Consider the following 18378-nt stretch of genomic DNA (forward strand, 5'->3'; position numbering starts at 1 on the left):
AGGCCGTTCCTCCAAATCACACTTCCCCATATATCATTGCCCACGTTTTTGTTCAGTAAGTGTTGAATGTGACTGTGACAGGCACTGTGGTTGATCTTTGAGTCAGTGTTGGTCCTCAGCAGGGACATACAAATGGAATGTACCCTTGTACTAATCTCAAATCCAAAATATGAAATTATGAGCTTACCTCTCTGTATTTGTGTCTGTGAGGACACACTTAATAACCTGTTCTAAGGCTAATCTTTGTCTATACTTTTTTGTTCCACTCTTTGAATTAAGGATCAACATTATTTCTCAGTGACTCAGAGGTCTTCACAGTGGGGCAATAAGCCACTAAGCGTGCCAGGAGGAATTTTGGAATCGTATTAGTTCCATACACCGCGGGATAATCCTCTCCTCAGAATAACTGGCACATTTCTGTATATTCCAGGGGATTCTGAAAGTACTTTGTATGAAAGCTTTGCTCTTTCAGCCTTCAAAGAGGTCACTTATTTAGAAACAGGGAGAATACAACATGGAAAAAGAGAACCCTGCAGAATGAGCTACTATTCAGCTCACTGGGCAAAGGGAAATTCTCATCAAGAGTATGAACAAGTATTTTTGCCACAGTAAACAACTCTTTTAGCAAGAACAAAAAATCCTTTGCCCTCTACAGGCAATCAGCATCCTGCCTGTGGGTGCTGCCAACGAAATCTGCTTTACACAGCCTGTGTGGTCAGAGGGGCATTCTTCTCTAACTTCTCTCAACATGAGGGAGTTATTTGGGTTGGATTAAGCCATTAATTTGCGATGAAAACCCAACGCGTGCGTGCGTGTGTGCGTGTGTGTGTGTGTGTGTGTGTGTGCGCAAGGTCAATTAATTCACCTCTGAATCTTGAGGGTCCTGCAAGACGGCTCCTTCCAGCAAAAGTACAGCATTTTGCAAGTCTCCCTCTCGAGCCTTCTTTAGTCCCTCTTCAAATGCGTTAGGCAAATCTTTATAAGGATTATCTGTGTGGAAGTAGTAACCCTGTCAGCAAAAAAGGGACAGTGGCAATGTCAGTTTTTCTCTCTTTCAAATTCAAATGAAAACCAGGTCAACTGTTCTGTGCCGTTGTATATTTAAGCAAACCTCCAGCAGCAGGAATTGATCTTTTCGGCTTCACATCAAACCTGGGCTGAACTCCCAAAGGTTTGTCAGTTCTCTTTAAATGTTAAACTTTGCATTTTCAAACTGTGATTACCCTGGTGTGTTGTTGACTGCTTCTGAGCGCTATGACTTTGAAACAGCTTTTTCTAGTTCTTCACTGGGATCAATCAGAAAGCCCAGAGGTCTGATCTCGTATGATTCCCTTTAAGAAAAAGGTCAGCTGATGGGTAATTTTACTGCTCAGCCATGTGCTCTATCCTCTGACACCCACAAACATGACTTTATATGGCATATGGTGATACTAAACACACAGGGTAGAATATAGGCTGTATTGCAAAATGTTCTAAATGTAATAATTTGGGGGAACAAAATCTGATAATTCAATTAATTTAAAGTAAAAAGTAACCGATGTGTAGCCATAATGCTTAAAATCAAAGAATACCACTGCAGCTTGCATTTGAATTATAGATTTTAAATATTTACTTTCTGTTGATAGAGAGCAGTTTCCACACCCAACAACTGGGTTTAAAGGAATAGTTGGACATTTTGGGAGATCGCTACCACTGTCATCTCACCTTGTGCATTAATATTGCATTCCATTTATCTCAGAAGCCGGGCAATGACGTCACACTCGAGTTGAATGCCATTGTTGAAATTCCATTTACAAGTCAGATTTTTTATTGTGGGCTCATTGTAGGCTCTAGCCAGGTTAGTTATTGTTGGCAATACCTGTTGGCAATAACGGCGCATTACGCTGTTTTGTATGCATACAAATGGCGTATCATGTCCACAGATAGAAGATGAACAGGACTGTGTGCACAACTGATTAAGTGAGACACAAATAAGACAAAAATGCTAATAAACTGTATGTTACTACAGCAGTACAAATGAAACACACTATGAGTATGAAGCTAGGGCCTGAAAAGGATCATCTTACCTTAGTACAAAGACTGAAAACGGGGCACCAGCTAGCAATATGCTAACTATCTCCATAATGAAAATCACCAGCACCACTAAAGCTCACTAGTTCAGACATATCTCAGTTGTTTTAATCAATTTTTGTGAATGTATGTGAGTTGTGTGAGTTACTTTGACCTTTTAGGCTCTAGTCAAAGTAACTCACACATTTTACGCTTGTTTGTGATTAAATAAATGCGATAGAACATGTTAATTTGTGAGCTTTAGCAATGTTGGCATAAGCATATATTAGAACTTTGGACACAGCCAGGCTACCTGTTTTCCTTTGCTTCCTGTTATGCTAAGCCAATGCAACGTTCCAGTTGAACTGAGAAGTCATTAGTTCCAAGTCAACTGAAGTCAAATTTGCGCCTTGAAAAATTGGGAGAACCTCACCAACCCCAATATCACAGTCCAACATGGCTGCTCCGAAACCTGTAGGAATATACTTTTTATTAGCATGTCTGTCTTATTTGTGTCTCATTAAATCAGTTGTACACAGTACTGTCTCTCTTCTATTTGTGGGCATGTTGCTACAGTGTTATTAACTGCCAAATGCCCCTACCTTGTCAAATATAATGGTTATCTAACTTGTCACTGGTCACTCGGTTCACTCGGATGGGACGCCATTCCCAGTTCTGACCTCTAAATTCCGAGGTAAATGGACAACATAAGCCAAATACTTACTGACTCAAGCTTTATACCTATGTACAGACATGAGAGTGGTATCTACTCATCTAACTCTCTGCAAGAAAGACAATACATGTATATCCCTAAATTTTGAACTATTCCTTTAATCTGGGGAAATAGGTAAACAGGGATTTTGTGCACTTTTTTATTGAAACCCCATTTTGGAAGTTATGCTTCATTCAGGTATAATTTACATAAATGTATAGTAAACATACTTTATCACTTTTTTCCAATGCGGATTAACTAATTTTACAGTATAGCTTTAGATAGGCATGCATTGTATATCTCTACATAAGTGTCAAGACAAATTTGTGCACATGCTGATAGTGACCTTCTCATGTGGAGAGACAGAGGAGGGAATCTGCGCCTGCTCGTTTTCTGTCAGCCAGTTCCGCCGAGCGAGCTCTTCCCACTCTGCCTGCATCTTATCCCAGAACTCGGTATCTGACTACAGACGTCAGAGAGAAAGAGCGGGAGGAAGGATAGATGGGGGAAGGGGAAAATGAGAGAATGAGTGATCAGTGCACACAATAAAACAACCGCTAATGTAATTTCCTGTCATCCTACTGTTGGAAATGTCACATCTGTCTAGCTCACTGGCTGTAAAGTATGCACAGTGATGTTAACAGGTAAGCGTCCTGCGTCTCTGATGCATTACAATCTCCATACTATCCATGCTTCCTGAGGACGCACCTCATTTTTTTCCCTGATAATGCTAAATTGTGAACAACAAAATCTGTGTTGAAATTATAAAAAAAACATAAAACCACAAAAGAACGTACACACAGTTCTTATTATACCTCCTTGACAACAACACAGCATATGATTAAAGTAAGGTTCCCTTTAGTCAGTTTTTGTAAAAAAACAAAAACAAACATCCAGCCGCATTCCTTTCATTGTATAGTAAAATACTGCACTTTAATGTCAAGTGGAAAACTAATATTTTCAATTAAGAACTGACATGATTTAGGCTACGGTTTAAAAAAAAAAAAAGTGGTGGTTGAGCTTTTGCGTCACTTGTTGTTGTCTATGTGGCCAATAACAAAGCTGCAGTTTTATTTTGCACTAATTAGAAAACCTATTTTTTAAAGATTATTTTTGGGGCATTTTAGGCTTTATTTTTAATTTTTTTATAAAGATTTGATAATGAAGTTCCTTGTGATCTTAGCTAGACATTTGTTAAGACAAACGGCTAATGTTTTTCCAAATAATTAGATGAAAATGTTGAAATTGGCAAAGGGGGCAACAGTATGTACAAAAAATCTTACCTAACCTGGACAGCTATAGCTCACCTGGTAGAGCATGCCCCATGTATGCTCAGTCCATGCAAGTCATTCCTGTCTCTCTTCTGCTGTTCTAAATAAAGGAAAAACCCTGAAACATAACTTTAAAAAATAAAATAAAACTGCTCCAAAAACCGTGACATGCACCTAACTGTGAATTTTGTGAATGTTCTACCTCTCTAATCTATTTTTCAGACATATTTAAAGGTGCAATATGTAATACTGACAGCTAGTGTTTAAAATAGTTACCGTACCCAAATGACAGACCCACTTTTTAGGCTTAGAATTACGGTAGTAACCGTTAAAAACACAACAACCTCTCCACCCGATGGACAGGCACACTTCCTCGGTTTAGAATTACGGTAGGAACCGCTACATATAACACTACGTTGCTGTCCTCTCCACCTGACTGAACACACTTTTTGGGCTTAGAACTATGGCAACAATTGCTAAACACACTGCAAACTCAGTCCTCTCTTCCCGATTTACAGCCCCCCTCTCTTGGCTTAAAGCAACACTAGAGAACTTTTCCCCCTTGTGTTGGAAGCGGAATTGTCTCATTGGAAATACAAATCTGCTACCCTATCTGGCAAACTTGCATAGTGCAGTCATAGCCAGTAGAGAGCCGCAAAGCGAATGCAGAATTGCCATTCACCCTGTTATGAGTTGATGAACCACTGAAATGATTTTGGAAACATTATTTTAAGTTACAAAAAGTTCTCTAGTGTAGCTTTAAAATAACTTTAAAAGCCACTGAACAAGCTACACTGGTCCTCTGGTAACATTAAGAGTTAGCAGGGTTAGCATGGCGGCATTAGCCAGGACCAGTCGGTATCACCTTACTGGCTGTGTCTCAATAGTTTACAGCCACACAGCTGAAACTAGTGAAACAACAGCCTAGGCTGCGGAGCACATCACAGATTCCAGGAAACAATCTGGCCAATCAGAGCAGACTGGGCTTTGTCGGGAGCAGGGCTTAAAGAGACAGGCGCTCCTACAGAGCATCTCAGCTGCAGCAGCAAGTTTTTCTTTTTTTTTTCTTTTCTTTTTTTTACATTAAAGCACGTAAACATGTTCTAGTACAAACACAAAATAATTAACCTGAAAATGCAATATAATAGTTGCCCTTTGATGTTTTCTGGTGCGATTAAAGTTGAGTTTACATCAATAATGTTTATTTGTACAAGTACAGCTGGAAAAAGGCTGGTATTTTCATATACAGTATGATCAGTTAGGAAATGCACAAAATGCTCATATAGGATCTCATCTGCAAGAAAAAACTGTTTAATCATGCTTTACATTTATGTGGTCAGAAAATGTCAGATTGCGGATTTAACCTCTCTAATAATAGCTAGATATTTGAACTGTTATTTGTTGGCATTTCAGTAAGCTGACCAAATCCTTGAAGGTTATCAGTTGAATATGCCAATCAATCTCCTGGAGTAGCTTATAATTTTCTATCCGCTAGGAAACTAAAGCCTAGAGAATGAACCTATTAGACCCAACGTATAATTTATTTTTAGACCTTTACCATCTGTCTAGGGACTACAGATGAAAAATAGCCTTTTGGCTAACTCTGGCGTATTGACAGAAATGTCCATTAATATGGACTGTCCCTGTATTAAATAGTAATAAAAAAAAACCTCACAAGCTTATATTAGTCATGCATTTAATTTATTCAAACATCAACAACCAGCATGGTCCTAATGTATCTCAATCTACTGTAAATCTTTTTTTTTAAACTTTGCCTGCCATCTTCATAACATTGAAATCTGATCTTAGTGTTATTGGCTGTAACCACATTTATCCAATCAATATCAAGTGGCTAAAATGAAATGGTTAAAAAATAGCTTCAAAAATATTTACTTATTTTTTTTTATAGTAAGTGCAGACAAATTTTTATTGACATCTTTGTATATTTTAATAGTATTGACCATGTGACATAAATATTGAAAAATATCAATTTGTATTTTTTCATTTAGGTCAAACTCCTAGTTTTTTTTCCAGCCAGATTTAACTTGTTCTTGGTCTGTTAAGTAAACGCAAGCCTCCAAAAAACAAGGAGTCTGATGAGACTGTAGTTTTAAAAGAGATACTAAAAATGGGTTTCCATCTCAGGAGCGCTGCTTAAAATAGAACCATCATGAATTTTAGTGATACAGAGAAGATTAAACGTGACTTGCTTCTCTTTTCTCTTTGATTTGACTCTTTGCAACACTGTTTAGCTGCCTTAGCCAAGAGGAGTTTTAACAACTTCAGTGTATTCAAAAAGCTGCATCAAGGGATTTAACTATGAAACAGGACCACATGGTATCGCTCCTGTTTCATACTCAGAACCATACCTGTTTATTTTAGAATTGACTCATAGGTCCAAGTGGTGACTTTTCCACAGTAGATGATTTACTCTTTTTCTCTATAAACAGAAATACTTCTAACTTTTAAATTTTATAGAATGTAATGAAACTTTTCTGAAGATGTTTCTCACATGGGGTGCACTGGACAACAGAATTATGGTGCATATTATTATTATGGAATTGTTACTATGCCAATGCAAACTAAGGTGGTAAACATCACCATGTTGGCAATGTCATTGTTAGCATGTTAGCAGGGCTGTGCTATTAAATCATCAAACGTGTGTTTAACATGCCTCTGCACTGGGCATAGATCCACTGGGTTCATGGAAATGGAGTCCTTAGTCTGTAAAAATATCTTGTTAATGTTCTACATGTGTTTTAGTCCACCTTGATTTTCAACCATCAGACAGCAGATGCTTGTTTATCGCCCGCTCATGTTGTTAAAAATATACAACAGACTCCAGCTGCAAATTCTGACCTCCAAAGTGCCACTTTGAAACAAGGTATCGTATGAAGTTGCTTTCTGATTATTTATGGCCCTGAATACTGCTAGAGGTGCACATACACTGGAGTACATTTCTGTAATAATTCAGGGTATTTGCTGGGTTGTCTTGGCATGGAGTTTGAAGTTTTGGATACACAGCTACACGTCAATTAAATTGTAGAGGAGCTGAGGAGGGATCCCTCTCCCAGGACAGACAGAAATGCAATACATCTTGTGTACAGAATAGACCAACTTAATAAAATTACAATCTAGACAATCCATATGACAAAATGATACATAAAATGTGAACATATGTGCTTTGTACATATGTCATACATCAGTACATGACTTGTTGGGAGATAAGTTTCTTTTTCTGTCCTTTTTTTATGTGAGTTTTCTTCCAGCTGGCTGACTTAAATGATTCTTGGCTGTCTTCCATTCTGAGGCAGAGCAAAGTGGGAAGAATAATACCAAACAGAGCAAAACAGCCTCCTGTGATTATTGAGTCCTTTTTAGCCAGAAATACATTAGTACATGACGGCACTGTGTACAGTAAGTGTGTGTGTGTGTGTGTGTGTGTGTGTGTGTGGTGACACTGTAAGGGGGTAAAGCTCTAAGATCTAAAAACAGATATACTGTATGAATTTGTGTCACTCGTAGTATCAAAGGTCTTCTCATCTCCACATCTAAGAGGATTGTGATTGACATGTAGGCCATAGTGTGGCCCCTGATGGTGAGAGATGGCAAGTAATTGCAGGCTGCTAACTCTCAGACAAATTGCCTGAAGGTGCGTCTCTGCTGTTGGCTCTGTCAGGAAGTGCAGAGTTCATGAGGTGAAGGAAATGCGAAGGAGGGAGGCAGTGGTGGGATTGGAAAAGTCATAGATGTAAGAAATTGTAGCAGGAAGTTGGAGGTTTACATGAAGAATCAGTTTTGCTTCTATACTGAAGTCTAATTAAGAGTTTACATTGTACTTGTCTGTTTAAATACATATACTGTATGGTAAAAGTGGCTTTGGGTTTTTATGGTAAAATTTCAGTTAAGTTTTATTTTCTTGCAGGCAATATTGCAATATGTATTAACTCCCACACACGTAAATGTCCTGAAAATTATGTCTTGGTAGCTTTTACATTTGTATTTAATCTTAAATTTAATTAAATTGTTTACATTGTATGCAAAATGTGTTACAATGAATTTTACAATGTTTATGAAATGTCACTCTTAGTTTTACAGCCGCTTTCTTTTGCAGTGGTGAGTAAAAGCAGCAACGCTGCAATGTAAACCTGTTACTAGATACGGTAAAGTACATTAGTGTTTTTGGCTAAATGTATCCAAATAAACATACTCAATGCAGAATAACCTGTTTTAGTCTCTTATTATTCTATGGCATATAATTGGATTATAGCTCTGCCAAGGAGGGGTGTGTTTTTGCTTTGTTTGTTGGGGGGGGGTCACCCAACTTTTGCATCCATGAAAACAGCAACATTTCAAAGTGACTTGTTTGGTGCATACTTTTCCATGCAGCTCTCAGTCTCGGCCTCATTTTATCAGGAGTATGTACTGCTGGCGAGGGGAGGGTCAGTCTGTTTTGACTAAAAATCCCCAAACTCCTCCGGTAGCCCCTTAAATAAAAACAAACAGTCCCTAAATGTAGGGAAGTACAAAACAATATTTTCCTTTGAGAAGTAGTGAAGTAAAAAAAAAAAAATATCCAAGTTATGTACAGTACAATTTACAAATACCTTGATGTACATAGTTACTTTCACCACTGTTCTTTTTATAATGAATGTCATGTGACCAACTTTTCCAGCCCTGCGGCACAATCACTACGTAGTCCAGCACTGCTCCCGGCCTCTTGCAATCTTCAGCTTAATGCTCATGTGAATGGTTCCCATGCTACAGCCATAATGCTTGTTTACATAATATAGTCTAATTTTTTTGTTTTATTATTTTTCATTGTCTTGTGGGCCTGTATTTGTACTGCGCCTTAGTCCATCTTCTCGTTGTTTGCATCTCATAGACAGTCAATTGTTTGCATTGTGAAATCCCATCTGGTGTATAAACTGGTCCGCCCCATAATTGCACCACATGTGACAACAAACTGCTTGCAGTATTGAAGTGGAGTAAATATACGGATGTGTTTTTAATTTACAAGAAAATCAAGTCATATTTTTTAATGCTGGTGCTTTTTACACTGGCATTGCCAGTTTAATTATGTGGATCAAGACAACGATACAGCGAGGCAATTTATATCCTGTGTATCACTGGAGTGAACCCATAGCTGCGACTCTAAATTCAGCAGCTCTGATGAAATGTTATGTGAAATAGATTGAATCCAGAGTGCTTTCTGCCGCCAAAGATGTCACCACTGTTTGGAAATGAAGCGGGGGTTGCAGCCTGAGGTGGGGGATTCATTAGTTACTTACTAATTATTGATATGTTAAATGTAAAGAATCATGGCAAAGGTTACACATACCGTCAACTGTTAGTGTCACCTTCTTTTAGAAAAGGTTTATTTTAGTTTTTCTTCTAAGTTCCAATTAGTGTTTCTTAGTTAGCTAGACGGAGGTAATAAATACACTGAAAATAAATGTACGCTGCCAGAAAAGTAATTTGTAGAACTAAGATAAATTATGCTAAGTCAACTAAAAACATAGAAACAAATGCTTTAAAAAAATGGTGCTAAACAATTGCGTCAGACTATATTTCACGAAAATATTAAATTGTACCCTGACTGGGAAAACATAATTAAAACGGATTATAAAAAACCATAGATGTATGTTTTGCTCTAGGAATAGAAATAATTATTGATTATAACCGCTCTCAGAAAATTTGTTTAGTGGCAGTTCAATTTCAATAAAACAACACAGTTATTCATTGCTAAGCAAACAAAATATACCCTGCAGCATTATCTAAAGATCAAGGATATTTATCCTGTGTTCTCTTGAATTTAGATATTACACAAATACAGATCCTAACCATGTCTCAAATTATACAAATCTTTCAGTCAAATGACACTCTGTCTGTAAAGCATTTAGCATATGAATAAATGTATAAAGGGAAATGTAGGCCTATAGACTTTGAAGCTTTTGGCAACCATCAAACATGATATTTCAGGCAAGTAAGGTGACTAATTTTTCATGATCCGCTTACTCAGTGTTTTTCCTGCTGAAATGAACATTTTTAAGACCCCATAAATTAAAGCAGCAACCTTTTTTGTTGAATTGGTAAACCAAAGTGATGTTGAATTTCCATTGTTGCTTTAGCAAGATTTTTAAATTCCTGGAGCAACTGCTTTTTTTTGTTTTTTTTGTTGCCAAAATCAGATACTGTAGTGAGATGTTCAGCAAAAGAATATTTGATATAAGTCTTGATTCTCAAGTGGACTCTAACCTCATCCGTTTATGTCAGTTTGAGTTGTGTTAGGTTCAACCTTTGGAGGAAACTAAGGATTACTGATCCACCTTGCCCAGGGGGCTTACATTACTATTATAACAGTCTCATTATTTACCAGTGACATGGAGCAGCCCCAAAAACAAGCTCTCCTCTTCTCCAGAGCAAGGCTGGCCTTTTAATGTAAATGAGCCACCCACTACTCTGCTGCATAGGCCAAGTCTGTGGTCAGCAAGACAAAAATAGGAAGCTTGAGTCCCGATAATGTCACTCAGAACAGGATACAATACCAATACGTTTTGGCAGACAATGTGATTACACGCAATATGGATGTCTGTGATAACAACACAGAGCTACTGTGTCCAAGGCATTAATGCAGTCAATGCAGTCAACTGTGAATTTATGACATATTAAAAGTGTTCTGATGTGTGTTGTTGCTTGGTAATTGTGGGCTAAATTAAAGATGCTTTCACACCTGGAGTTTAGTTTGTTTGGTCTGGAGCATGGTTAAAAAAATCTTCTCTACTGTTACAAAAAACGAACAAAGAAATTACAGATTTTGAGCATTATTACTCGAGGCTGCAACTCGACCTTATTTTCTGAATATTGATGAACAACGTAGAAAAAGGAAAAGAGACGTCTTTCATTGTCCTACTCTCCTTAAATCCTGTACTTGATCCGCTTGGTTTTCCTGCCAAAAACACCATTTACAGTCTCCTTGCTGGTCTTTTATGTGTGAAAAGAAACCGAAGCAATGGCAAAATGTTTACCAACGTATCCATCAGTTGGGCCAGAGCAAACAAACTACTGGTTTGAAAATACCCTGAAACTCTTCTTTTCAGACGTTCTCGCTGCAGTCTATTTGTCTGCACCAGAGATCAAATCTTTTTCACCAGCCTAAACAAAATGAACCCAACATGCAAACAAACCAGGTATAAAAACACCCTAAAACAAAAGCCTTTTAATATGCTCTGTCAACAACACACTTGGCACAACAACGTAAGAGGACGAGGTATAGCTTTCGTCTTCACAGTTTCACTTCATGTATTTTCTGCACTGTTACCTTTGCTATGTTCACGGTTGTATGCACCTCTGACCCCCCCATTCATTCCCTCTGTGGGACAATAAAGTAAAATTTTAATTTGCACTTGCCAAGTTTTTTGGCAGATGCGTTGTGCACCCTCATTCTCATGTTGCCAGCTACACTGGAATGGTTTGGAGTTTGCTTGAGGACGCACTGGAAGTTGTTGAAGGAGGTGAAAGCATTACTCACTTCTTTTCCCACCCGCATTTTCCCAGCAGGTCAGTGGATTAAAACCACTGACCTTTTAAACAAAAGTTCAACCTCTAACTGCTAGGCAGCTGCTTCTGCAATCTCGCAATAAACCAGAACTGCCTTAGACCAATATCCTGCAAGAAAAAAGTGAACGTGTCCCACTGCTGTTTTAATCAAACAAGAGGCCACACAGTCACCTTCATCTCGTCTTTATCGCCACTGCGGGAGCGCTATGTCTTGCCTCACAGCCAAAACACTGTTCCCTGAAGTCACAATTTACCCTGCAGCTGTTCCAGTGGTTCTCTATTTAATAAAAGTATTACATTGTCATCAGCTCAGAGTAATTGACGGTATCCTCATGTGAAATGGACAGTCACTTACCTACAGAGAAAATATCTCTTCATCAGCCTTTTTGTAAATGAAAGCTGAGGCCCCTCTCAAGGCCCACTGCCATTTTCTTCTCCCTTTTTCAAGGATTTTTACACACAAACACAGTTTCTCATTAGTGCCAACTTTGTAAAATGGATGATATTTAGGAGCTTAATTCTTTGTCTACTCCCTCTTTCTTTTGGCTGCTTTGTCAAATTGAATGAATTGGCAGAAAGGTGGTGTGCTGATTTAATGTTAGCCCTGCCGTCTGAGCTGTCTTCACCTCCATGTCTTCATAAGTATGAAACCGCATGCACATGCACAGCTTCTTGAATGGAAATTGTGTGATTGTGGGCTTTGACATTGGCAGTTGAAGCCAAACTGGCTGATCCCTTGCATTGCAGCTCCTCTAGAGTGGAGGCCAGCACTCAGGCTACTCAATCGAAACTGAGAGATACTGTTACAATCGATGGTCCATGCTCAGACGCTTGTCCAGGAGCATCTTAGAATCTCATCACTTACCTGCCCTCTGGCTGACGCTTGTGCTTAAACTGTGCAAATGTTTTGGAGGATGCAGTTTACAGATAATACAAAATGTGACATAATCGCTAACCTTAACTTTGGGAAGGGATCCCCAAGCCGCCAGTCTGCCTCCTCTGCAGCTGCTTCTCCTACTTTCTCAATATCTTCTTTTCCCTGCTCTATTATTTATTGACAATTACACATAGCTCAGTGTGCAACAGTCTACTGTAGCCCTCAGTAAAGCTGAAGTAAGTCGATAGTGCAGGGTGCACTGCCATTTTTCTGGGAAAGGAGATGTCCATTAAAACAAACCTTTCCTGGTTATCTAAACTTCTGTGCAGTACAGACAGTTGATGTAACCTTTTAAAAATATCTTTAGCTGAAAGAAAACCTTTTTGCAAATTAGGTCCATCTCATTAGTAAATAAAATAGCGACTCAATGCACAATGACATTAAAGAAGGTAAGTTGATGAAAGTACTTCAAACTAGAGCGTATTCTTTCTCAGAAAAGGTTTATAAGTAATTTTCCATGTTGTCATGGCAAACTATCACATCCTTGATAGCACAAGAGCGTCATACATACTTCACAACTCAACACATGGAGGGTGTCGGTACACAGTCCTATGAAGAGTTAAGCAGTATATAATTACTGTAACTTTACTATCCCCTCTGGTATCTGATATGTCTGGCGGTAAAATGACTGACCTATTTACCTTCCTATTGTTAGCCAGCTCAGTGTTGAGAATATGTCTCTGGGTCAAACACCCTGTGAACTTGAGTGTGTGTAAATTTAGCATGGACTATTAAACTGTCAGCTACCACCACAGGGGCAAAAACATTACAGGAAGCATAATAGTGGTCATTTGACAAGAAGCTGAAAGGGCTGAAAGAGTCAAATGGAAATCAGCTCCACAGGACTTTAAGTACATACAGTACATTTAAATTCCATGAATGATATGAGGCTGCATGGGCAATGATGTTGGAAATGTGATACTGAAAAAAAGCGTCTTGGCTTAAAGTTCACAGAACTTAGTTTATTTTAAACATGTCTAAGAGCACTCAATGGATTTTTCAATCCATTTCCCAAAAAGTTGGGGACGAACTGCAGGGTTGGAGGTTCTACTGAGAAAAAGATTTTCTTTACTAAATAGGAATATGAAAAGATATATAACCAGTTTCTTACATTTTATGATCAACACAATTCTCATTTGTCCTGTCCTGGGTGGTCAAAGGTCCGAGTAGCCCCATTTCAGTCTTATTCACTGCAGCGGAGTCATTAGAAACTGTTTGGTAAAGGGCCGGCACTTTAAGAAAATAAAAAAAAATACCTGGAAGGTGATTGGATGAACTATCTGTCTATCATGTCCACCATTGTTGTTTTGAACAAACAGTTGCTGCCATGGTTGCGGCCGTCCCACATACCGAAGCAGCCTGTAGCTGCCAGCAGCTCATCACCTGATGCTGATTGGTTCGGTCTGCTGCTGCTCAGACACAAACACATTACCTGAGGCCTGATAAGATGAATTTCTGCTTTTTATGTGTTCCTGAGATCCTCACATGATCGTGTGATATCGTAACATGCTATTAAAAACCCCTCTCAAAAAGGATACATGTCAACTTTGTGTAGCCAATCCAAGTTTGTTTTCAAGCGTGGCCAGGATGAGCTCCCTGCTGCCCCTTGTAATAGATGAGGGAAATAGCTCTCAGCAACTGTAGTTGTACTGTAGTAAGTTTTTTGTTTCCAACCTCGTCTGCTACATTACTGCCCCAGTAATATGCCCATTTTAGCTCTGACATGTTTTCAGAAACAACGGTATAATTCTAATTTCAATATATTTTTAAAGAAAACTTTAAAAAATAAAGGCTCAGGGGTTAGGTTAACAAAATGGCTAAGAGGATTGAAGTCACGGTAACCTATAGAACACGTTTTGGCCTGTTCAACATTCAGTATCTTGCTGCTTGTATCCCAGTCATCTGTTTTAAGCAATAGCTTCAACCACTAGTCAACTCTGAGGCTTCCAAAAAACCCAGACAAAGCTGACAAGGACAGTGTAACGAGGAGATCTGAGTTCTGCTGTTTAACATATACAAAAAAAACAAAAACACTTTCCTGTTAAGTCTTATTAAAAGTCAGTGGTGGAGATGGCTTTCTGTTGACAGGTGACAGATGTGAGGTGTACTAAGCAGTTCTCTGCTTACCTCAACAGCAGCCTTGGCTCGCTCAAACTCTTCCTCAAGGGACTGATGTCTGGACAGGAGAGCGCTGCCCCACCGCTGATCCTTGCTTAGGCGAGCCTGACACACACACAAACACACACACACAGACACACACACACGCACACGCACACACACACACACACACACACGTTTCATAATGTATACATATATGCACAAACAAAATCCATTAAACATACACACTCACACAACACATTACAAGCAACCATGCGCGCACACACATCCACATAGCACACCACACATACACAATCAGCCAGAGGGAGAGACAGGCAGGGAGAGTGTGCAGGGTCAGCCGTCTCTGCTTTCTCAGGGACGAGTAAATATCCCTACCTCAACAAAGCCTCTGACATGCTTAGGAAGTCCAGCAGAATCACTACTGTCAGCATCTTGCCCCACCCCATATCTGAATGCCATGCTACTCATCCAGCTTCTTGCAATTTCACTCCCCCACCCTCTCCCTTTCCCATGCTCCTGCACATGCAATATCTGAAATATGGTGATAGCCTCTTGGTTACAAACTTACATATAAAGCCTTGCTCTGCTGTGAAAATGAAAATCAACCAATTACACGCATGTGGTTTTGTGTTATGAGAGTGCGGTGTAGTTTACAGGATTCCACATCACACCTACACATTTAAGTAGATGGTTTTGAGCCTGTCATGCTCAGATGTGATATGGCACTAGATCTTCTGTAAATGGATGTATGTATTTCAGGACTAGCAAATCCATTGCAGAGCCTAGGGAGTCAATTGCTCCACGTCAGTGGAAAGGGCCATCCAGTACACAATTCCCATCTCTACAGACTGCCATTATGCAAGATTAATTGGGGTTACCTAATCTCAGTGAAGAAAGTGCCTCATACATTTATTGTAGATAAAAATATATATATAATAAACCAAAATGCATGCAGTGTTAAAATACAACTCACCACATTCACAATGCTCTTTGCTGTGTTGTGTGAAGAAACTGCAATATGCTGTAGTAGGTTTATTAAAGGAAAAATCCACCCCAAAACAACACTATTTACAAAACTTGTATTGGCCATTTTGTTGCTTTCTGGCCTTTCTGGTTGTAATTATTTATTTTAAATCCCCCTGAATCCCACTTGTCTAGCAAGAGTTGTCATCCTGAGATTTCTAGTCTAGCCGTAGTTTAACATCAGAAATAAATACCAGGAAAAAAATCAGTGTTTCAGAAACAAACAAGGCATTTTTCTGGACTCAGTTTTTCATTTTCACTTAAATACAAGAGCGTCAATGTAGAAGAGACCGTGACAGCAATCAGTTTGCTAACGCAAGAGTTAATAAACCAGAATGCAATGCTGCCTGTTTTGAATCACCGGTGTTAGTATTTTGTTTTCCTACTGTATGTCCATATGTATACCTTTTCATTTACAGCACCAAGCTCACATCTGTTCTTTTGGGTTTGTGGAATGGCATCGTGGGAAATGGAGTCCTAAAGTAGACAAGGCAGATTGTGAGAAATTGACTGTTTTTTAAGCCCGGACCCCTTAACTTACAGTCCAACTTAACATTCACGCACAGTACACATGCAGTTTACAATGATTATAGTGGCAAATTTACCACTCAGTGTTTTTTTTTAATTTAATTTAATACAAAGGCAGGCAAAAGCAGCTTGGCTGGTGACTTTCAATTATTCTGACTGACATTAAAATTGACAATACATTTTCACTCTGAGACTTGATCAGCTGTCTAGCTAATTAAGCTATCATTGCCTACATGAATTGGTTGAAAACTTTCTTTCCGGCTGTCTTGTTAATGTTTCAGCTGACGGTTTACTTAATTAATCAGAATCTTGTAAAAGGGGTCCTTAAATGCATTTGATGGCAACATACACAATGTCATGCTAAAAAGTCTGAGGCTAATGCTGCATGTCTCCAGGAAAAGAAAATCAGCATCCTCACCAGTTAATGATTCATGTAGCTAGAAGACATGAAAATAAAAACAAAGAATTGTTGTCTACTGCAGTGTAGAGCCAGTTATATCACTCTGTTGGTTTGTTTGACCATAAACCAGTTTGGCTGTTTTAGCTTACATGTACATATTTGTTTGGATTTCAAACGGTATGTTTTTTTCTTTACTGTTACAAGAGAAAAAGCTTGTGATGAGAATGAATCAATGTGTATTACAAACATACGGCTATCTTGGGTAACATTAGTAGGGGTTACTAAAGTGTAAACGTCCCGAAATGCAATTAAGAGCAGGACAGAACTGCTAACGTAACCCCAACTTTGACAGCATCTCGGATCGGCTTCCACTCAGTAGGGAAATACATTTTGTTTTGAACTTGGCTTTTTTAAATGTTTTTTGGGACAGTGATAGTGGAAAGACAGGAAATTTGGGAAAGAGAGTATGGGAATGAAATGCAGTAAATGGTGCGGCCAACCATGAATACCCTAATTACTCAATTGTTGGGTTTTCCTGGAATGTGGCGCTTTAAACTGATGATATTTACACTGCATCATCATCTGAGGGTGGATTTTTCCTTAACGCTCAAATGTTTTGGCCAGTTTTGTGTTTTGGTTGATTGTGTGTAAATCTCATGCAACACAAGTCTCCCTTCTTTGCATGCATTTTCTGTTTGTGTGTGTACGCTACCTGCTAAGTAGGAAACTAAAACCACACTTTACAATGTCTCTGTCATCTATTATGTAACTCCTGAGCTAACAAATTTTGTGCGTTTGTTTGCCAATAACTTCCCTCTATCTCTGTCTGTTGTCTTTAATTCCAAATCTATTATTTATCAGAATGCTGAAAAGGTGATGTTTGTTTAGCTAGCTTGGTGAGATCAACACTAATGAGCACCGAGTCAGGAAGCTGAATAATTCATAGGCTATTAATTTAATAATGGTGTCTGGAAACAAGACCCGTAATGCAGGCCTACACAGAGACATCAACTCAGGAGGAAAGCACTTGACATTTGGAGATCGTAGCACCACAAGGGGAATATCTTAAGGCCAACAGTATATGTGGATTTCTTCAAGGTTGCCTTTTGGCTTCAATAATCTCCTCTTTTTGATCTTTTAGTCCAATTTCTTGAGATGTTGCAATGCTCTTCCCCATGGTGCAAATGTATAAGTCTTTCAATATCATATGAAAGGATGCATAGGGAGGCTTACATGTCTTCCACTAATATACTGCCTGTTGAGCTGAAATGGAAGAATTGTAGGTGTTAGGACAAAATAATAGCTAAACAATTATTAGGAATAAACTTTAATTTTAAGGCTACGTTATCATGCAATAACATGCAGTTGCTAAATGAAGTTAAATTCATCATTTCATAAAATCATTATGAGGGTTTCACTTTCAGCCACTACAATATGTTTGAGGTGTGTGAAGCTTTCTTACTTCAAAAGGATGTTGATTTCAAGTGTAGACAGTGCATACAATAATGATGATTACTGCCTGCTCCTGTCACACTGAGCACTTACTTGAGATGCTAAAGCACACTCAGTCTCCACTTTGGTATTCGCTTCCAAGTTCTTGTTCAATGGCTCTAATTGAGTTTTACAGTCTGTGGACCTAAAGTAGAAAAGCAAAATGTGGTTTTCATGATACAGACACATTGAACTCAACTTTATCTTTTTTTATCTTTAAATAAAAAGATTTGTAATAGTTAATGACCACCCTGTTCACAATCCTGTGTGTGTGTGTGTGTGTGTGTGT

The 18378-nt window shown here is 38.6% G+C and overlaps 1 protein-coding gene across 3 annotated transcripts in view; it reads right to left on the reverse strand.

Moving 5' to 3' along the window:
- Window positions 1-18378, reverse strand: part of pex5la (peroxisomal biogenesis factor 5-like a) — a 102856-nt gene that overhangs the window by 23935 nt on the left and 60543 nt on the right. For 2 of the 3 annotated variants that reach the window (XM_032525255.1, XM_032525252.1), the window contains 5 exons: window positions 18144-18234; window positions 17832-17861; window positions 14657-14752; window positions 3108-3224; window positions 866-1009 (listed from right to left, as the gene is read on the reverse strand). In XM_032525255.1, the coding sequence (XP_032381146.1) occupies window positions 866-1009; window positions 3108-3224; window positions 14657-14752; window positions 17832-17861; window positions 18144-18234 (478 nt within the window). The remainder of the gene's footprint in view (window positions 1-865; window positions 1010-3107; window positions 3225-14656; window positions 14753-17831; window positions 17862-18143; window positions 18235-18378) is intronic. The other variant, XM_032525253.1, reaches the window with a different exon arrangement.

Source organism: Etheostoma spectabile, chromosome 9 (assembly GCF_008692095.1).
Source record: "Etheostoma spectabile isolate EspeVRDwgs_2016 chromosome 9, UIUC_Espe_1.0, whole genome shotgun sequence".
Taxonomy (NCBI): Eukaryota; Metazoa; Chordata; class Actinopteri; order Perciformes; family Percidae; genus Etheostoma; species Etheostoma spectabile.